The sequence below is a fragment of the Rhamphochromis sp. 'chilingali' genome (genome assembly GCF_963969265.1).
Source record: "Rhamphochromis sp. 'chilingali' genome assembly, chromosome: 10".
NCBI lineage: Eukaryota > Metazoa > Chordata > Actinopteri > Cichliformes > Cichlidae > Rhamphochromis > Rhamphochromis sp. 'chilingali'.
In genome coordinates, this window is record NC_137937.1 from 25,384,053 (window position 1) to 25,407,159 (window position 23,107).

Below are 23,107 nucleotides of genomic sequence, written 5' to 3' on the forward strand. Positions count from 1 at the left end.
ACCATGAGGTTTGAGCACATTATTGCTGTGAGGTAACAGTGCAAACCACTGCAGCATCATGCCACCCAGATTTCAGTGTAGACCATGTGCTGAATAGCATTTTACCAATGATCTTCACCATGCTATGATACGCTACATGTTTATTTGATCAGTTTTTGAATTTCTAATAAAAGGGATTTCGAGAGTCGCTGCATTCGTAATTATTCTAAGGGGCACATGTTCAGCATACACATGCATCATGGCAATCTATCCAACCCAATGTTGTTGAGACACATCACTTCTTTTTTTTGCAAAATCTAATCTAAATTTATATAAGCATAACCTGCTTATCAGACTGTCAGTCAGGTAATATCATGGCTTGTGAGGTTAAAGAACTCAAATTTAGAGTGAGGACTCAGAGAGATAAACTAAAGGCAAGTTTTATTAGAAAGCTAGAAATTAGTTCCAGTCCAGAAAAGACAACAAACGAAGGGTAATCTAAATAAAATAGCTAAAAAAAAAGGCAAGAACAGGCCACGGGAATACAGTGAATGCATGGCACAATGTGACAAAAACTGCAGCAAAGACAGGACTTTTTATACACGTCAGGGCAATCGGGGAATTTGGCACAGGAGGCTAGCAACATGGACAATCAGTCACAGGAAGAAGTAAAACTACAAGACACCCAAGATGTGTGATTACCAAAGTAAATTAGGAAATGTTAACTGAAAAAATAACTAACAGAATTCTAAAATTATAAATAGTAATTAGAACTAAAAGAGAACCAAGACTAAAAGCTCGAAAAATAAACTTAAGTACCAAACTCTACAGAACTAGCGCAAATATAACGTAATACAAAAGGGGCAAACAAAAACATTTTCTGTGATTCTAATTAAACACAGAAAAAACAAAAACCATGACAATGACAAAACCCATAAACCACAACAGGTAATGGATCCTTAAAAGGTCAAACCTGATTTTACTATTGATTAAATTCTGAAAACAACTTTTTCAAGAATCAAGGGCTTTCACTTTATCAACATTAGGAAATCCAGCACAGATAGCCACTAAGAATTAGCATCCTGATAAACTGTTTTCTCAAATTTGTGAATTGCATATTTCTCAGATATTTCACAGGGACCTGTTTCTTAAACTATCCAACTGCCCGCCCTGCTGAACTGCTCTTTAACACTTGAGTAAATCTGGGCACTGGGGACTTGGACCTAAAAAAATCATCTGGCTTACTCTTGTAGAAAGAACAGCTATCTTCCTCTGCAGGAGATAAAGCAGTCAGCCAAGTAAAACAGGTCCCAGAATGGAGCTGAACTCTAGCAAAACCTTCCCTAAACCACCCACCTTGTTGCTCCTACAGAATAGATCCGCACAGAAGAGGTATGTGTTGTAATGACAGTGGAGCTTCTAAATCTCCCTTAAAAATAATTTTCCCTTAAAAAACAATTTATTGCAAGCAAATAAAATAAATATTTGCATGCTTTTAATAAATTACAGATAAATGGAAAAAAAGAAGCTATTCTTCCTTGTTTCTAGCTTAAATGCTAAGCTAAGCTAAGGATCGTCTAGCTCATATTTAGCACCCTATGCCTGGGGATTATCTTATTATCAAAATACTGATGACAAAAAATTAAGTGAATGACTGAAAACCCCTTTTAAAATGCCATTCAAATGCCTTTTGAAACAAACTGGCACCATCTTAAAGTGTTTAATGTTGATTTGATGAATGATCAGTAGAAACTGATGCATGCCTTTCTTTCTCGACTCAGGTATTCACAAACCTCCAGCGATCTTGACGTCAGTTTGGCAAACAGTGCTTAATCATTGCTGTTAGACACATGGACACAGAAGCAAACACAAGTCGACGGTTAAATGCCTTTCAAGGTGTCTGTGAGGCCTCAAAGGTAAAACTCCCATTCGTCTGGACCTGGAGTTGAATCACAACACTATGTGATGTTTCTTGCAGATTTATTCTTGAACTCCCTTTTTAATAAAGAATGTGCAAATCTGCTTCCCTGGATCTCGCTCTGTGTGTGTGTGTCCCATGCAGTCATGTCAACAGAGCAATCATTCATGTAAAGGAGAGCATACACTTAGAGGGTTTAGCTCTGCTGGCAGGTGATGATGGACAAGCCTTTCAGGGAACAAGTGAGGGATGGAAAGAGGGAGGAGGGAGACAGATGGTTGGAAAAGAAGGAGTGGAACAGAAGAATCCATAAACCTCTTTGTGGAATTCTCCTCACAAGTGTGGGGTGGCGATGAGAAAGGAAAGGGGGCAAAAAAACAGCTTAAAACTTTAAAAAGGTAAAAGCTATCATTGTATGGGGCATTTCCGTTCCATTGTCGCCCACCCTGGGCAGAGAGCCATGGCCAAACAACCTCCCTTTCTCTCTGTTGAGAGGACAGGTACAGGAAACAGTCATTCATTAACAACCTGGAGCTCATTAGCTTTGGTGAAGTACTCTTCAGAATATGTGCAATTCCACCTCTGAGGGCAACTCTTAGTGTGTGCGCATACATGTGTTTGTGAAGGGGCTTAGAGGTGAGGGGGGGCTAAAGGGTAAGGCAGGGCCAGAGGAGGTGGGTGTGCAGGTTTGGTGACCTGGGGTCCTCCAGCAGATGAGGGAAATGCTGGTGCGAGCGACTTTAACAACATTAGAACTCAGTGAACCATGTCACCTACAAACAACCACGATGATTTACCTGTCAGCAACTTGTTTTTCATTAATGGTTTGAATTGTGATTTTTGAGAGACTATAAGAGCTTGAAACCTATTTGACTGTTTTAAGTGCCACATCACAATCTGCATGTGCCACATTACCTCGGCTCTGAATTCTCATCAAGCAGCAAAGTAAAAAAGTCAAGTCTAGTTAGAAAAGTTCAGAACACGATACACAACAGGCTACCACCCAGTTTTCCAAGTGCACCCTGTCATTTGTAAGTTGTCAGCCTGCCCCTTTGCACTGGCTGGACAGGATGCAGGAGAGTTGTGTGCCTTTATTGGCTTTAAAAGATAATGACATGCCTACTGCCCACCGTTTACTGCTGATCCAGGGTCAGCGAGTTCCTCAGCCTCCTTGAGGTCCAGGTTCAGACTGCAGCTTAGGAAAATAGCTCTTGTATTTGTAGTTAAGAACACCAGAAAGGACACTTGTATTTTGATTGAAGCACTTTCCTCCGGGGTGGCTAAAACTTTCTCTCACAACCTTCGAATATGAGAATAAATAGCTGCCACCCATGCAGTTGACAAGGCGCTCGCACTCTTTCACCATCACTGCAGCAAGCTTAAGGCCACATGCCCTTTTTCATTACTCCGAACAGGCCAGCTGTATTGTAACTACAACCAATTTCCTTGCAGTCTATAAAGCTGTCAATCAAAATCATGCAGAATGAGGAGCGGAGTGGAGGTGGTTGGGGCTGCTGGGGAAGGGCTGCAGGCCTCCAGACCAGATGTCAGAGTTTAAAACTGCAGGACGTGTCAGAGGGAGGAGAGAGGGGTGGAAGAAGATCATGTTTATCTGGAGAAGAATCAACCAATCAGACCAAAGCAAACGTTTTAAGTTCCATTTATTAAAGTTATGAACAAAAAGACAAATAAGTTATATTTTTATTTGTTAGAAATCTATCAGTGTTTGAACATTAATATTTAGGGAGCTAGTACAATTTCTACTTTCATGACTAGCTTTCGACAAACCCATAGAAACAGCTGATCGGAACATAATACTGAAGGGGAGGTGTCAATGTTGTCTAACAAGACAGTTAGCAATGAAAGTGTGCACCTTAAGGCTTTTTTTCTGTTATGGTATATCATTACATATAAACTCTTTAAAAATATACTTCTGTCAAATACCTTGACAACTACTATGTACACTACAAAAATAAATTTTCATATAAATAAATTATATGGCATACATTTATCTTTGTAACTGAAAACAGCATACATCCACGCCAAGCAAGACCAGAAAGGCAGTCTGGAAGAACCAATTTTTTTTTCCTTTTAAAATCCTCTAAGAGCTATGATGAGACCTGTAGTGTAATATTGTTATATACTCTTTTTTTCCTATTTAACATTAGTAAGCACTTTATACAGATCAAAATCCATTAATGTAAAAACATTAAACTGTAATAGTGTTTTTTCAATAGACATAAAAATCCCTGCATTTGTTATCCACATCACAACAATAATGAAAGAAAAAAAAACAACAAACATTTTTTATATTACAAAAATATAAATATCGCAATTGACTGAAAAACAAACAAAAAACATTTAAAATGAATAAAATAGTTGCCAGCTATGATTCTCTCCGCTACTGCCAATGTGACACTGGGAGAAAACAGAACAAAAAACATAAAAAACAAAACAAAGAGAACAACCACCTATTTCATGCAAGCAGCTGATGTAACAGGACGAGAAAAACTGCAAAGATTTCTGGGAAAAGCTACAAGTGTTTAACAGGATATGAGTGTAAAGGTTTTGAGGAGGGTACTCACGGGGTGCCAAAGGGGAATGGGGAGTCTATGGGTACACATGCAGGTATAAAATGGCCATTGGTGGTGGAGTGAGGGGCTGGCGGTGTAAACTCTGACCCCTGAGGCTCTGTGCTGTGTAATGCAGCATTTTGAGGGGAGACGTCCAATTAGTGTCGTGGCATTTAGCTGTGGATGTTTTGTGAGATGAAGACAGTGGCGACAGCTGTTGCTAAACTGGAACCAGCTCTCTTTACTGTCACTAAATTGAGCATAGGCAGTAAGATGATGGACCCGCACACATACACGAACGATTATACACACATGCACATTGTAACACACATGGAGCGCATTGTCAGGCCATATAGGGCTTAGCCCTTAGCAGGCTGCATGGGCTTAGCTTACTGGATGGACAGAAAGAGCTACTTTACTTCCTGTGAATAAAGTTTAAATGCAGTCAAGTGCCTTGGTTAATCGGGTCATACAGTATACAGTCTGATTTTTTAGCTTATCCACTAGACACAACCACTTAGGGTGCAGAGTTAGCACCCTGTGTTAACCCTGTTCCAGAATCAGTAACATGAATGTCCCTGTAAAGGTAGAGTGAGTTTTTGAGGTGGGTTTACTGCTCATAAGTCAGTATGTAAGACGGAACCTGTTTTGAGCCTGCTAGGGTTAAACAATACATAACCTCATACAGTAAAATACAACCAGCTTAACAGACAGTGATACAAAGCTGAGAGCAGAAACAGGTTCCAATGCCGAGGCGATAAAATTAAACAAAATTTAAAAAACAGCTTTTAAAATTCTTCATATCAGCTCATATTAAATAGCACGCATAGCGTGTCAAGTTAAACAGTAAATGTTTCATAACTACCACAGGTTTGTGATAAAATTAATAGTTTTACAAACGTACCTTCTTACAATACACACACACACACACACACACACACACACACACACACACACACACACACACACATATATATATATATATATACATATACATATATGTATATATATATATGTACCATAGCTTTGTTTGATGATTCTAACACTTTCCTTCATGTTTTAAATGAGTTTAAATGTTAGTCAGTTCTGAGGATGTATCTGATGTGTAAGCCAGAAAATTATGATGCTGTTTCACATTATACAGCCCTACACACTCCTATCACACACACACACACACACACACACACACACACACACACACACACACACACACACACACACAGATAGATCTCTTCTTTTGTTTAAAGAGAGATTTGCATAGAGTTATAAATGTATATCACTTAAAAAATATTCTCAGCAGCAGCAGTGAATGCTGACAGATGATTTTTGCCAAAATGAAGTTTTCTAATGGCACAGATCCACAGATAGGTCGACAGTAATCAGAGATCTATCTATCTCTTGCACGCACACAAACACACGCACGCACACACCAACATAAACACACATGCATGTACACACCACAAATAATATGGCAGCCCCAGTTTGTTAACATGAGGAGTTGTACAGCTCCTAAAATTATACCTACTTTATGTTCATATTTACATATGTATACATCTTTTAAATATAGATAGAAATATCTAAGACAATAGTCCACTGGGTTACAGTAAGAATGAGCACCATTATGGGAACACTGGCAAGTTTCTCGCTGCTTAGCATTGGTGGTGAGCCAACTTGGGCTATGCTGGGCTGGGTTGGGCCAGACTGGGTCAGCTGCTCAGTAATACCGAAGAGTCCATCTTTGGCCATAGTACTTCTATTCTCCAGACCTGAAAACCAAAGGAGATTATACTGTCAGTGGTTTATGATGAAACAGACATTTATTTAAAAAAAAAGGACAGTTGTGCTACACGTCAAGCTCCTCAACTTGATAAGATCTCACCTCAGCTAGCCCGTCTGCCATTGTTGCTCTCAGCTGCCTCAAACTCCAAATCTTGGAGCTCCATGGACTCTACTTTGACTCCCCTGGTACCTGTGTGGGTGTAGAGAGGCACATGTGGGTCCTGGAAGGCAGGCTCTGGCCCCTCTGTCCCTGACTGGCAGTAACTGTCTGCTGCAGCGTATCCTGGGTAAGTGGAAGCAGGGGTCTGGCTGGACAAAGGGGGTGGGTGAACTGCGACGGTGACTGAGGCCGATGCTGTCACCGTGGTGATGGGTTGGCCATATGGAGTAGGGTTGAGGTGTTGGTGCGGGAGGTGATGACTAGGTTGTGGGTTGTGGGAAGAGCGGCTTCTGTGGCCTGCTGAGTGTTCTCTATGGCTATGTGAGCCATAATGGCCCCCAGCCTCAGTAGCAGTTTCAAAAGCGTCCATGCGCGGCAGGGCTGGGGGCGGGCCCTGCCAGTGCACCTGGCTCTTGGGGTCCCTGCTGCTGTTTGGAGTAGTTCCATTCTGCATCCCAGGATCACAACCCTGAGAGAAGACAAAATATGGAACAACAACAACAACAAAATTATCTTTCCATTTCATAATGTGACAAGCAAGAGAAAATATGCAATCAAAAGAGTCATGCAGGAGACACAATATGACATATTTCTCTTACCGAGGACACAGTATAAGCTGGAGGGTCAGGCTGTCTAGCTGAGCGCCGATGTCCTGATGCTCCCCTCCTCATCTCCTCTGTCCTGGCTCTTCCCCTGCTGATCTGGAGGTGGTACTGCTGCTCGTCTGCTCGAGCTTGTCCTCTGTGTGAGTGCAGGTTAGAATTTTGCAGCTCCTGGCTGATACCAGATGCTGTGGTGTTTGAGCTGTACTCTGAGTCTGATGAGTCTGAAACTGCACCAGAGGTGGTGGTGGCTGCAGTGGTGTGGTGAGGACGGACTGAGAAGTGGACCACATGAGGAGGGGCCTCTGGAGATGGGGTTGGTAACCGGCTGCGACCATCAACTGGTGATACCTGAGTGTTGAGTACAGAGAGTTGTCTATAGTTTGGCTTTTGAATTTAAAAAAAAGTCACTAGTCCTGGTTGATTTAGATTTTCTTGCATTTGCATTTTGTAAGATCTTACCTCTGGATAAGGTCCAAAGTATGATAGTAATACTGGGAGCAGGACTAATCCATTCAGTACCCCAAGAACTGTTAGGATGGCTAACACTGCAAAGAAGTACCTGCATTACAAAGAAAGAGTTCACAAAGGGAAATTAACTTTAATATCAGCTATAAACACAATGAGCAAAAAATGCATGTAAAACACAACACTTTCCTGTGGCTTCTGCGTCACACAACACAATAACATTTATTAAAAATAAAAGATTTAAGCAAAGTCACTCATACCAACAAGGACACACAAGAAGTGAAATTAAGCAAGCTGAAGAAACAAAGAAAATACCTGCGCAAAACCACAGAGGTTTAGACGTGGGGAGACATGTGCAAGATCAACCATTACACATGCCCAAAATAATACTTTCACAAAGACACTCACCACTCCCACACACACACACACACACACACACACACACACACACACACACACACACACACACACACACACACACACACACATATATATATAAACCCCCCACAGACAGGCTGGCATGCACTGCAGTCTTGAGGAGCAAAACATAAATGTACCTTGTGCGTTTCTAAGTCCTGCCAAAGAGGGTTAGTCTTAAAGAAGCCATGTAGAGAAAAGAAAGGGGAAACATAATTAGCCAGAGCTGGTTAATTCAAAGGCACGGGGGGAAAGGAAAAAAGACAGGGGGTGGGGGGTTATTGGGGGGTGAGGGTACTCTCTTGGGTGTGTGTGGTGTATAAGCAAACAAGGAGAAAACAAAGCAGTGAGGAATGTGAAGGGGGAGTGGTAAAAGAGAGCAAAAGTGGGGAGGGTGACATTGGGGCATGGGGGGTGGGGGGTACAAGAGGACAGGGGCCTCTCTCTCTCTCTCTCTCTAGCTCTCCAAAAAAAAAAAAAAAAAAGAAAAAGAAAAGCGAGAAGCAAATAAATGAAGTGAAGGGTATAGAATTTAAACAATTTAGTCTAGGAAGAAGAGAAGGGGACCCTCAGCGCCACCCCTCCCTGGCCTCTCTCACTCTCCTTTCTCTCTCTCTCTCTTCCTCGCTTTTTTCCCTCCCTTCCTTCCAGCTAAGCCCCTGTGAAATTCCCGGCCACTCCACAAGCCACTCCATCTAATTAAATCTCCAATGTATCAGGTAAGACTCCCCAATCTCCACTCTAAATCTCCCTCTCTCACTAACCCTGCTTCCTTCATTATGGAAGCCCACCCCATACCCCGCACAGCCACCCATTGGTTTTCCGCTGGAAGCTCTCAGGTATTCAGGGACACGCCATGAAGGCTTTTTCTTGACTCTTGACTATGTTCTTTGTTTGTGTGTGCACGGGTGGGTGTAAATAGGAGCTAACAAAGGTGTAGATGTGCCATGCAGCTGGGCCTCAGATTAAGTGCACATTCATAACTAATCCTTCAGTTGTGTTTTATTGATGTGTGCGTGTAGAGAATGAAGGGACACTGTGGAAAAGACTATCCACAAGTACGGAGCAAGGGTCCCTGTCTACACAGCAGGGGTGGCCTTTCATGCACAGTTCTAGAAAACCGAATTACAGTGAAACAGTCTCACCCTTTCCATTTGGTTTACTTGGAAAGTAACAGACATGCTAAGATCGAGTAAAAAGCAACAACCCAAAAACCAATGCAAAGCGACCCAAAAGATGGATGAAGTGACTTGTAGAAATTCTGATACTGCAATGATGAGGCAGCGAGGCACAATCTATAGACAAGAGCAGCATATTTTTGTAGTTAACTTGAAATAACTTGAAAGTTCTGTTAACTAATTACAGCGAGTCAGGATTTAGTTGCATAGAGATAAATAGTCTATGCAGGGAGCAAAAGAAGGACTGCATTTCCTAAATTGGATAATGATCAACTACGGTCCTAGGATGATTTTTTTTTAATATAGCTACCTAGAGCTAAAATAACAGTTTCATAATTATGGTTTGCATTTCCATACAAAGCATCAGGAGTAAAAGCCACGTCACCTTTGAAGAAACATGTGCACACATATGTACGAGTGCACGCGTCCAGCCCACATACCAGGTTGCATGCCCCCGCCAGGCTGTTTAGAGTGAAAACATTCACAGGGCTGATGGGGAAAGTCAGGGAAGCATTTCTTTCGGCGCAAGCAGAAAAATATGAGCTGGGCCTGTTGTTATTGCACCGTCTTGGGGCGCTGCTTTGTTTGCTCAGACAACAGCAGAACCTTTAAATGGAGGCCCGAGACCAGAGCACACCACTGGAGGTGCGGAGAGAAGGTCTATAGGCCTCTATAGTTTGTGTGCGTATGTTTGTATGTGTCTCTCTGAGTGTGTATCTGTGTGTTCTCTCACTGGCAGGCGCACCATCATTGACCCCCATGATTAAAGGGTCAGGGAGCAGGTTGGTGTGTCTATACGAGGGGGGAACTGTGTAACTGTGCGGGTGTGCACAGATGAACGCTTGCAGATCACATGGAGTTCAGTGATTCTAGCTCTCAAAGAAGAAGGCCAAATCATACAGCTACCTCATCTGGCAGCAACCAAGAATGTGTGTACATATGGCCATGTAAAGACATAAGGTTGTTTAAATTACACACTAAAGTCTGGGGAAACTTCTCATAATACTGTAGGAGTTGAGAACATACAGAATTATTCATACTCCTCCCTTGAACGGCAGCTGGTCGCTACCTCTCTGTCTGACGCTTAAGAAGGTGCAAACACAAAAGCAGCCACCTGCACGGAGCTCCGGCAGTGTGTCGGTTTTAATTTCCACTTCTCCTGTCTTTGTACAACTGCTCTCTTGCCCCCCACTCTGTTACTCCTTTCCCTGCTTATAAATGTCTAGTGAGGGCAGTTAAACCAGTTGAGGGAGATTACAAAAGCCAGAGGTCTTTCCTGCTCTCCCTCACTCACTCACTCACTCTCTTTCACTTTGCTCCCCTCTGTCACCTCCCTTACAGCCTACTCCCCCCCACCTATTTTTCACCTTTAATTTTCAACCCTTTCCCTGGTTTCCCATAAAATGTCAGGCACGACAGATATTAGGAGGAGGAAGAGGTAGATAAAAGAAAAGACAAAAAAGGAAAGAGATTTTTGGTGAGGTTTCCTGGAGATCATCCCCCAGAAAGAGACGAAAAATATAAATAATAATAGTAAATAATAATGAATAATTGCTAGTGGTAGTGAAAATTGGATGAGATTTAAAGAGGAGAAGCAAAAGAAGAAGTGAGTAGCTGTCATGCATGATCGGGGTCTGAGGTGGATTCCTGTGTGGTATACAGGTTGAGGCATGGTCTAAGAACATTATTTAAATATATATGATAACTTCTGTATGTGCAAATATGCATGGTTTCAAGTTCAAATTAAAGCAGTAGTTTCTTGTGAGTTTGATTTTGTAACTGACCTGACAATAAAGTCAAACTCAGAGCCTGCGAGCATCAGGACGCCTAAAAACGTGGAAAAGGCGCCATCGAGCACCGGTGCAAACATGTGCTCCAGTGCCAGCACTGCCCGCTTGTGACGATCCCCTATGGCTGTCAGGAATGCCTACAACACATAGAAAAAACAAAAAACAATTTATGTCTTGTTCTCAAAAGGTTAACTTTCTCCACAACCATCAGAGAGACCTGAATCCATCCAGCAATAGACCTCACCATTCCAGCAAGCAGCATGTAGGATTAGAAAGTAAGTAAATTCACTAATTCATTTTTAAACTTACCAGGGCCACATGGACAGTGAATTCCACTCCAATGCCCACAGAGGCGATGAGAATGACAACAGGGACGGCACTCAGCTTAATTTCCATCAGCCCCATGAAGCCAAACAGCTCCACAGTCATGAGAGAAAGCACCAACACCTGAAGAGAAAGCAAGAGTTTCTGTGAGAAATGTGGGTAGTTGTTCAATTTACATGAACCTTTAGTTACACTTGTGTAGTTAATAAACTCAAAGTTCTAAAACATTTTTACACATAGAAAGTGCCAGTTGTTACAAAAAGCCTGCACGATTCAGTGTTTGCAACCGTTTTATTTTATCCAATATCCATTCAAATGGTTTCTGTAGGTTTTTCAGGACACATCGTCTTTTTCTCTTCGATGTTTGACTTTAAAAGATACAAACAATACCTTTAAAAGGGATAAGAAAATGCCAGCTAATTCAGAATTATAATGCACATTTGCTAGGTGAAACAGGTAAAACTTGTCTGTGAGCACAGTGCGTTTAATTACCACAAATGGAGTTATTCTACTTTATGCTGTTTTATTATAGAAAGAACAAATCATTATTCCCTGCTTTAACTGTGTGAACTTCCATTTGACCTTAAATTTGACTGCATACAAGACAGATGAGGCAGAGAAATAACACATGAGGGTGATATGTGTGAGTATATCTGCCTTATAAATGTGTTGAGCAGTAACCATACATGTGGGTGAAATGTGTGTGTTTGTGGAGACTCCGGAGCAAAGCATTACAGGAGCTGCTATTATCAGCTGACAGGTGTCAGGTTACACGGGGCCCAAATCCTTTGAAGAGGGTTAAGGTGGGCAGAGGAGGTAACTATGTGTACGTGCACCTATAGGTGACCCAGCACAGAGTATGTGCACATCCACAAAGGGTATTTGTACTGTGTGGTGTGTCTGCCACTTTATTCTGAAGGGCATTTTGGGTGATCTAATTACAAGTGTGCAGATACTGTATATTAAAATAAAATAGTTTGAGGAAAAGATGTTACTAGATTTAACACATTTTCTTGCATTATATTACATTTACTATTACTAAAATTCTCTGTGTGAGGTAAAACCTTGTATACACCTGCCTTTTTGTTTCTTTTAAGCAATGTTTTTTCTATAAATAACATAAAACATAAATCAGGAACACAGATTGAGATTACAAAGGATTGCTCTAAATCAGGGGTGCCCAATCCCAGTCCTCGAGAGCTACCGTCCTGCAGCTTTTAGGCGCATCCTTCTTCTGACACACCTGAATCAACTGAATGGCTTGTTATCAGGCCTTTGCCAAACTTGATGGCATGCTAAAGAGGTAATCACACCATTTGATTCAGCTGTGTTGGAGTAGGGATGCATCTAAAAGCTGCAGGATAGTAGATCTCGAGGACTGGGATTGGGCACCCCTGCTCTAAATGTACTGAGACCCATTCAGATTTTAAGTGTTAAGAGGAGTCAAAATCAAGTGGATTAAAAACTAACTGTATAAATCTAAACACAAGACATGATATTTACACAAAGCCTCTGTCTACATGGTCATGGTGGATTTCAGGGCTTGAAGGCTTTGAGAGTTTGATGTTGTATGGCTGCCTGTGCTTTGGGCTTTGATAGAACTCTCTTATAACTGATGTTTTGATCTTACTAGTAAGGCCTGAAGAGGATGAACATGAAGTCCCCTCCTCCCTTGTTTCAAGGTTCGGGTGGCCTGGCCACTGCCGGTTGTAAAATACAACCCACTAGAGAGAAAAACCAGAGTACTCTTTGTACGTGTTTCCGTGTGAATTATCACCTGCGAGTTTAAACATTCATACTGTATGTGTGTGCAAGTATGTACATGCACTAGAGTGCTCAAAGTGTTTTTGAGAACTGGCTTGTGTATGCGAACACGTTTGCCAATATCCTTGGAAACGTCTTGTCTGAGAGGAGCAAGAGTGGATGAATGTTAGAGACGGAAATAAAATCAAACATTTTATAGGTTTAGAGTGGGAGCCAGTTGCTGGGGCAACTTTTTGTCCTCTTCCCATTTATTTCAGAATTTGTGTCTGGGAGTATTGGACTAGACTAAACAGACTGGTCCTAACAAAACAGCACAAGATAAACACTGGTGACTGGGGCTACGATAACACACACCAGCCCCTTCTCTTTTCCGACTCTCTCCTCCTGACATGCATTCTGGACCACACGCAAAAACCAGGAAATGACATGTAGAGAGGGAAGAAATTGACTTTTAAATAATTGAAAGCTAAGATCTCTCTCTCTCTCTATGTAAGTAGCAGACACATTTGTATCTTTCTCTAAAGTTATCTCTCAGAACATCTGCTGCAATCTATGGAGCTACGTGTGTTTCCCTGGGCATTGTCATACCACATATTTGTAGTTACTGCATTTGTCTCTGTGCATGTGGTGTGTTTTCTCCAACACTTACTATAATGCCAGCGGTCCAAGGGTTGAGCAGAAAAAGGGCACAGACGAGAAAGGTGCAGGCGAGCACCACACTGATGGACAGCAGAAGCCAGTGGCGTAGACTAACATACTGTTCCCAGAACAGGAAAGGGTAGCCGTTGGGGTAGGAGGGCAAGCCTTGTCGGCTGTAGTTGCTGCAGATGGCCCGTACGCTCTCGATGGCTTCCACAAACTGCGGCGTCTCCCGGAGCCCGTTGAGGTAGAAGGGGAACTGTGCGTATTCGATGGGCTCAGCAGCCGGGACTGGATGGTGAGAAAATCAGAGAAGGTTGGTTTAATTGTTAGCAAAGCTGTACCCCCCCGACTTAGATTTTTCATTATATGACATATGCCATGAAGCAACTGGTGAAGTATTCTCTTTGGGGCCTTGGAAGCAAACACCACACAGATGATAACGTTTCAAGACTGTAGACATTGACGAAGCAATCGGATAAATCAACAGTGGCTTCTGCAGATCACATTTGTCTATTCTGATTAATTCTCATTATATTCTGATCATTTCGTGTGTCTGCAGAAATAATTGAGGCTCTATATCCAAACCACGAATACCAAGGCTTTCCGTTCCTAATGCAGCTCTGTTCCAAGAGAAGCTACGTTTGCAGACGTATGTGCATGTGTGCGTATCTGCATGTGTGTGTGTTCTGTGGGGGTGGCGGAGGAGAGTGAAACAGACCTCCATTGACTCAGTCCTGGCCAGCCTGTGGCCCAGCCTGGCTAATGAGGGCCTATCAGTTCCAGACACAGCAGACTGTCAGAGCTAACGATGATTCAAGCTAATTACAATGTCAGAATCACTGCCATTACCACACCCTAATCTTAGCACCACCACGTAAGGCACAATATAAATGTGTGATCACGTATATATCTGCCTGTCACGATGCTATGGAGGCATAGTAGGTGCTTACAAAAGATTTAGAAGTTGCCACATTTAGAAGTAGCTTTGCAGTATCACTACTAAAGACCAGACTACTAGACCAGTCTACTGCCTATTTTTTATCTTATAGAACATGTTGTAGTATTGTCTAATGTTGCTTTGAATGTATTCATTTCATAGTAAGTGTAGGGTTAGATGGAAGAGCTTGCTAACATGGTATGGCCCATTATAGTCTCAACTATAAAATTTCGATTAGAACACCTGCAGCTTTTGGCAAACATAGATCTGCTCCGGGGGTCTCCCGCACAGCCAAACACTTCATGCAGTTTATCCAGTCACGTTCCCCCGCTGTCAAGGACTTCCTGTTTGTTATCCAATTGTGCTTCCAACCCAAACCCTGTCTCTCTCTTTTAATTATCCAATCATCCCCCTTCCTTGTCCTGTAACACCTTCTTACACCAAATCACAGGCTAGAGTCAAATAACAATGTAAGTATATTTTTTATGTGTGTGTGTGTGTGTGTGTGTGTGTGTGTGGTAGGGAAACGAGAACAGGGTGGGTGCTGTTTTTGGGGTCGCTGAGTTTTAATAATGTGTGTATGTGTGTGTAATGCTAGAGCCCCATGGTAGTCAGGATTATAGCATTTACCACAGGCACTATTAAAAGAATAACAGCAAGTTGTGTCTTGGTCCTCGGGTTAGCAGAGTGAGCTCAGTCATGCACAAATGCACACATATTGCAGTGGTACAGTAAAGTCTAATACCTCACTTAGAGCTAAAAAGGACCAATAACTCAAACCACAAGATGTGAACATTGCTTACATGCAGCTGCTGCCTTATGGAAACTGAAAAAGTTGCAGCCGAGACTCATAAACCTCACAAAAGTTAGGCATAAAATTTCAGTAAGCAGATAATAAATGCAGTATGTTTGGCCGTACCTTACAGTAACATTTCAAATTAATGTGGAGCTGGATTACCGAACTTGTTGGAACTAAAAGCAATATTATTTCAAATTTCTTCCATTCTGTCGCACTACTCAGTATTCAGCGGTAAAATAATGTGAACATAGGTCATGCAGACTTACTGCTGAGGCGTGTCTCGGGCATGGAGTCGGTATGGTCGTGGAGCCACTCGGGAGGGTGTGGACGAATGTTAGCTTGTGAGGCAGCATAGGCCACAGGATCATTGCTGACCCAAGCTGTTAGGTAGATGTAAAAAGCTCCGGGATTGATGATCCCATCTGCATCCACAAGCCTCTGGCGAGTCAGCTACAAAACCCACAAACGAGATGAATTAATGACTGTAATATTAGACTTATAGGTTTTGGTATAGCCTCTTAAATTACAATTTTCAAACACATAATTCATCGAATGCATTATGTCATTCGTCTGTCTACTACACCCAAGCAAACTGTCAAAATTTGAACTGAAATGGAATTATTAGAAAATGGAAAAAATTTAATTGAGGGGGGAAAAAAAGTAGAAAAAAATTGAAGTGCTTGCGGCTGTTAAGTACACGCTGGAAATGAAGGTATTGTAGAAATAAGGGATGTTTAACCATAACATTCTACAGGTGAGCTGACCACAGAAATGCTTATTTATACACACGCATGAGTGCAAGAGAACGGAGCAGCTTTCAAAATATGAGTCAAATATTAGCCCCTCTCTCTTTCCAACCAAAGAAAAACCAACAAGTCAGACACTGGTTGCCTTTCTGAACATTCCCGTACTTCTGATCACAGCTTCCCAGAATTATCATGCCACATTAAAACATGGAAAATGTTGAATCAGCTTCTCCCTTTACATATAGTAGATATTGGCTGGCCAAACTCAGACCCAACGTCCTGACCACTCTGAATAAATTTCTAAAGGAAGCCTTGCAACGCTCTCCTGTCAAGAAGTAGCTGTTGCTGCTGCCTGTAGAACCAAGCAATCTGAGCAAGGAAGCTTTAAACAGGCATTCTGGTTATTTTAGAGCTGTGCAGGTTGTGTTTTGAGTTTCTGGAGTTGGGCACTTTCAGGTGAACAAAAACATAAAAGTATTTTTCTTTCTAATTGGTCTTGTTAGGAGAATAAGTGCAATGAATGCATTGTTGACTTTGGTAAGGTGGTCCACCACTTTGGTCCAGGCTAAATATCTCAGAAACATAGTCAAGGCTCATTCATTCAAATACTGAATCTGTGTGACTTTATGAGCTACTGGATCAGCCATCCATCCATCCATGGGGGAAGGAAGCAGGTAGTGTGGGAGTAGCCGGAGAGAACTCACACAGATAGAGGAAGAACATGAAAGGATTAGATTCGGACTCAGGACATAAAAATACAAAGATTGACATTCCCCTCAGTAGAATTTGAATAATACGTTTATGTTTTATACAGCGCTATCAGGTTCAAATTGTAATTTTCTCATATTTTATTACCACAATACTGAAAAGCTAATTACCCGTTTGCCTCAGCGACATAGCTATTTAGTTACTGTGTTAACATAAGCATGATATTATATTTTAGCATCCTGGGCTAAACATCATTGCACCATTGTATTGTACCTTTTGTCTGTGCATCCAGGCGAAAATGGTACAAGTAATTACATCACATCAAACTGTCAAAAGGAAATCCAAGTGGAGTTGTCACTCCACTTGGATTTCTTTAGGATAAACTCTCTGAGGCACTTTGTTTATCTTTGTGAGCGTGTGAGTCTGTGATTCTGCCTTATTGCACTCTTTTATTCAGCGTCATTTGCCTTGACGGCAAAAGTCAGTAGGTAGACGCGAATGACTGTCTCACTAAGGGCTGTTAGTTTTGCCCTCCCATGTGGAAACAGGAGTGTAGTCTAGCATTGCTACCTCCTGAGAGGTAAAACCATTACTGCGCACCACTCTGCCATTCTCCCTTCTAGGAACCATAAATCCCTCTTTCACAGAGGCAGGGAGCGTTCTGGGGGTTAAAGCTAGACTCGTGGGGTTAGGTACAAGAAAGGAGTAGTTTTTTTGTGGTGGGGGGTTGGGAGAGAAAAATTGCTTGAGTTAGCGTAACAATAAAAAAATTGGCTGGAGTCCCTGAGCGCGTCTGTGTGCAGTTAACCTGGTTGTTAACACTGAAGGAAATGCCACCCAGCAAATGGAGTAGAGCTATAAAAATAACACAACATCTGTACAAATGTTCCTCACACTTGGTTCTCCTGACCCCTGTGGGTACCCAGAATGCCTGGCGCCACAGATGGACCTGCCCTACGAAGAAAAGAGCTCTTGATAATGTTAGCATGGCCTTTCTTAGGACTTATCTCGCACGCCACAGATTTTTTAATTGCGATGCAAATAGCTTTAAGCCACACATATAGGGAACAAATGGTCACCAGCACAGAGTAGGGACAAATCAAAAGCAGAACACCTCTGCACAGATCCAAAGAGTGGCATATCAAAATAAAACATCTAGCTATGCAATTTACCAGGGATGTTGAAGATCTGGTCCTCATTTTAAGGAACAAAAAGGAAGCTACTGCTCAACAAGTACACGCACAAAGAAAAAGGAGAAGCACACATTCAAAACATACAAATGCACACACAGAGCTGTCTAAAAGAAACCACTTGTTTCTAGCTCCCTCAATGAAAGAGGACAGAGCAGTGGAGAAAAGGAAGAGAAAGGGAGGGAGGAAAAGACAGAGGGAGTGAGAGGGAGAGAGCGAGTGGTGGTGCGAGCTGGAGTTTGTGAGCAGGAGAGAGAGACAGCTAGATTCCAGTGGATCTGGATCGAATTTAACAGCAGGATACTCAACAACTGTATGTCTTCAAGCTGTCACGGGAAGCCCAGGCAGCTCTGCTGGCGGCCCCCACGCCTCACGGCAAGTACACTTCTCTCACAGGCAGAGGAAGTGATGTCACGGGGCCGCACACCAGGACTGGCCCTGTTTCCTGTCAGCTAGATAACTGCTGCAATGGAGTTTATTTGGATAAACAAATAGCCATAAGAGCAAAGGGGAGAGGTGGGCAACCCTTAATAAACATCTGTAGAGCTGTATGATTGGAACACAGAGTTGCACAAATTCTAAATACAAATAAACAGGAGACACAGAAGAGCTATGCGTCAAAGTTAATCACCCTTGATGAAAATGATTTCGATGTTGAAACGGACATGGCTTGTTTTGTGTTTGAGGTTTGCAGATATTCTGGCCAAGAATTTTGTTTTTATATTTCTCCAGTTTCTTATCTTCTGTTTTTGCGTTTTCCTGCCAAAGAATGCAGCCATGCATCCACATATGTTGTTTTTTGGAGGTGATACTAAACTAAGAAAAGCATTCAATGCCCTGTTGAAGCTGAGAACATTTACCCAGCTCCACAAATGCAATCTTTCCCCTCATTTCCTCCTGTTTCTCCCCCAGACTTTCACATTATCAGGTTGGTATCTTTCCACTGACATACAAGAGACCTGATTTAATCTTCCTCAATAAGTTCCTGTCTCGACCTCCTTCCGAGACCCAAGGTGCTCAAGTCGCTACACTCGAGTTACTGCTGGACGTCAAACACTCATTCGGTGGCACGCAGGAGACAGTTTCAACAGCTCAGCTGGAGTTTACCACATGATTCAGATAACATGCTTTGTTGTATACTCACTTTATGGCTTAATTTTGCACTTCAGCTTCACCAATGGCTGTGCAAACTTTTCAGAAGCTCATGGAGAACTACTTCAGTACCAGAGATGAAGCTAAACAGTCATGTTCTGATTATGGAATTAAGTATGTGTAAAGAGGAGACATTTTTACTTTTATGTGCAGTGGATATAGGACTAGCATCTCAGACCTAAACAAATGCAACCAAAACCAGAGTCACCCTGGAAGCCTTGTGTCAGCTCATAGGGCTATCTATATAAGCAATAATGACATTAGTTTATCACACTCTTTGTCCTTCAAGGCTTAGAATGTATTAACTGCAACAGACAAGCATTTCTATACCACACCAGTAAACCTCAACTGCTCCTCTCAGAAAGTAGTTTGACGAAGCAGACGCTATTGTTTATATTAGAAAAACATGCAAATATGTTTTAAAAATTTAGTTCTCAGTGAATCAGATTCAGGTTTCTACTTAGAGCCACAGAATCCAGATTAATTATTTATAGACACTTTGGGGTTTGCAGGCGTTTCTCTGCACCAGTTTCAGCCATCCCAGCCTCTCATACTGTAAACCGTGGCTGGAAGCACTGACGATGTGTCAAGCTGAAAGACTTGATGTTTAAGGGAAACAGCTCACTGTCAAGGCCCTGCTATACACACACACACACACACACACACACACACACACACACACACACACACACACACACACACACACACACACACACACACACACACAAAAAAACCCACACGCAAACTGACAAATCGTTTAAATGAAGAGTTAATAGGTTTTTCAGAGTCAGGCTGCAGCTCCAGTGAGAGCTTTAAATTCCTGAGCTCGGTAAAGTCATCACACGAACACAGACAGAGAGAAAGAAAGAAAAATATGAATAGTCAGAGATGGTTTTAAGCTGGGTGTGGCTCCCCTAGAGTCATAACAAAATGTACAGATATGCATACACATACAGCGTCACAAAAGAGCTTTGAAAGTGGTGGAAGCATCTCTCAAGGCTATTATCAAGTTGTAGTCCATGTAATACAGTCTGCATGGTCTATGCTTACATAACATCTGCACATACTTCCTCATATAATGCAAATCAAGCTGCTAACCCAACATGTCCACACATCTTTTGAATTGCAGTGTACCATTGACAGTCAAATAGCCAGACAATAGACACTCAGATAGCCAGGATTTCATTCATCAGGAACCAATTCACTCGCAGGCTAGTGCTAACTTCCAGTATTAGAACTGACAAATGAGAAGGAGATTTCTCTAACGCAACAATAAAAGCTTACCGAGGTGTGTTCATCCATCTAAAGCCTTTGTTTCAGATCAAAGCTTTGTTTTCTTTCAACAGTTTGCACCTGGGCATTGACCAGGAAGCTTTTTTCATGATCTCTGTGAATTATTATCCCCTTTCATCACCATAGCAGCACATTCAATTTACATCTGATGCATTTGATAGACGGATGAACTTTTACGTGTTAATGACAAGAGGAATCACTTATCCACTTTTAATAAATTCAATTTAAATCCTAAACATACCAGGTTGAAGTTGATGGGCTTGTCCCTGCGCCCTGTCTGCACCAAGAGTTTATATGCTAGGACGCCATCATCAGAGCCATTCCTATAATTGTTGTGGGTGATGCGGCCAGCCTCCCAGTCCTTGTCAAAAGCCTGCTGGAGACCTGTAGGAAACCACAGCAAAACACACTGGTTAGATGTGGATGTTTAAAAAGGTTACATGCCTTGTTATCTTCATTCTCCCACTGCAACACACAACAAACAATAACCCAACACAGTAAATAACACAACACCCTAACCTAACCCTAACTCTATAATAGGCTTGATTGATTTAATATGATAACTCAGTTCCATTCTCAACCACTAAACATGACTTCAAAAACAGAAAATCTGCTGCTTTTAATTCAAAGAGATCGTTATGGGGCTTTATCAGTAACATCTGCCTTCTTTTCTATACTACTCTCTGATCCATATGTGTATCACTCCTCTTTTCTCGGCTCTCCCCCAAGGCCCATGCTGTGGTCCGTCTGTGGGAGATGTTGTTTTGGGTCTCGTTCCTTGGCCTGTCTGGCTCCAATTTGTCCCACCATTGCAGAGAGCAATATCAGACACAGTTCTCTCTCTCTCACCCACACACACTCCCTGTGTGGTTCCCAGCCGGCTCACACACACACACACACACACACACACACACACACACACACACACACACACACACACACACACACACACACACACACACAGACTCTCACGATGTGTTTTATCGTTAAGTACATTTCCTCACTGAGAATTAAGCCATTCATAGATTGGGCTGACATATGAAAGAAAATACTGTTCACTGATACTTTGCAATTCTGTATGAAAAAATAAATCCATCCATCACTCCTTTCAAAATTAATTTAAAGCGTTGTGTACCATGTCTTACGTGTCAAATATTAAATTTTTATCTAGAAAAACAAACAAAAACACTAGAGCAGGCAGTACTGGTTCAATACGTGCCGATTTGCACTGACAACATATTTGCTGCCAAAGGTTTTTGAATATTGTACATTTCCCAAGATGAAGTTGAAAAATATTGACTCCCACTATACTCTTCGCCATCAATCCCACTTATGGAAGAAACAAGTGATTTTAATCAGCTACTGTCAGTGTCCATTTATGCAGTCCCTCCTACTTCTGAACTCCTGCCTAACATCTTGTTTTCTGCGGATTTATGTCAAAACACGGAATAAAATTGTATCTCAAAATGCTTTCATGGGAAGGTAAATTATTCCCATGCCTAAACTATCCTGAATAGCAAAGTTAAATAAGTTAAATAAGCAAAGGTAAAATTTCAAATGAACTAACACTGGCTCTACACCATTATGCCACATCTGACCCATTTTATTCTCAACCAGAAGGTGCAGTTTATGTCCATACCTGTCCACACTCATTTCATACCTGAAAATTCGAAAGGAATTTATGATGTGGACACAAATGATTAGTGTCACTAACTCAGTATCCAACCACATGTGAAATATGACCACAATTTCCCGTTTAGCTCCTGAGTTACAGAATTAAAAATCTTATAGATCTTACATCGAAGTTAACCTTTGATATTTTTTCATTTTATCCTATTACCTTAAAATTACTGACTGACACAGTAACCTTGACTTTTAATCGATGAATTCTGGTCATCCTTGAAACCAGGTGAACTTTGACGCTCATGAGAAGATTATGGAGAGCCCAAAATATGACACCTCCAGTCATTGGTGTGTTCAGTGCTGAGCCACAAAAATTTGACATATTCGGTTTTATTCACTGTTTAGGTCAGGTTGAGGTGGCATGTGTACGTCAAGCTTAAAATTACTTAGATTTACCTTGCAGCCAGTCCCTGAAGTAATGAAGCCACATGCGAGGCAGCTGTCCATTTTCCTCCTTCAGCACGTAGCGAATGGTGTGGAACCTCTGGTGGAGCTGGTGAAGCAGTGGCTGGTTTTGAGCATAATCGGCGCGCTGTGTTACCACATACATGTTGTAGAAGGAGAAGAACTTGAACTGGGCGCCAAGAAAGTCGTACTCGCTTGTCTCCCTTGGTACAATATCTGTCAGCTCCAGGCCGTCCCTCACTTGGGTGGTCCCGTATAAACTGACTCCCAGCAGGCAGAGGAACAGCACAATCACAACCACCTGGAATCAGAGGGATGAAGAGACAGCTTTATCAAAAAACAAATATCCAATTAAAACATCTGCCTGTTTATAAGCTGTCAGATGCTTTTTGATACAATGTAGCAAAAGTGCTACTTTTTCTTTTTTCTGCAAAAAGTAAAGTGCCGGATTAATGCCTTGCAGGACTACGTGAAGCAATTTATATAAAATTAAAAAAAAGAAGAAGAAAGAAACTGAGGAACATTTTGTAATGTCAAGTACAGACCACCACATGATTTCAGTTCTGGAAGGCTTTAAAAGGTCTGGCCACCCACTGTGTG

General features: G+C 41.9%; 1 protein-coding gene across 1 annotated transcript in view; it reads right to left on the reverse strand.

Moving 5' to 3' along the window:
- Nucleotides 1-3,541: 3,541 nt before the first annotated feature.
- The window catches only part of ptch1 (patched 1), a 53,397-nt gene continuing 33,831 nt past the window's right edge, over nt 3,542-23,107 (reverse strand). The window contains exons 15-24 of the mRNA XM_080893592.1: nt 22,499-22,808; nt 20,661-20,803; nt 15,597-15,780; nt 13,602-13,882; nt 11,174-11,311; nt 10,859-11,001; nt 7,474-7,573; nt 7,009-7,362; nt 6,350-6,878; nt 3,542-6,236 (exon numbers count right to left, since the gene is read on the reverse strand). Of these exons, the coding sequence (XP_080749718.1) occupies nt 6,351-6,878; nt 7,009-7,362; nt 7,474-7,573; nt 10,859-11,001; nt 11,174-11,311; nt 13,602-13,882; nt 15,597-15,780; nt 20,661-20,803; nt 22,499-22,808 (2,181 nt within the window). The 3' untranslated portion in view covers nt 3,542-6,236; nt 6,350. The remainder of the gene's footprint in view (nt 6,237-6,349; nt 6,879-7,008; nt 7,363-7,473; nt 7,574-10,858; nt 11,002-11,173; nt 11,312-13,601; nt 13,883-15,596; nt 15,781-20,660; nt 20,804-22,498; nt 22,809-23,107) is intronic.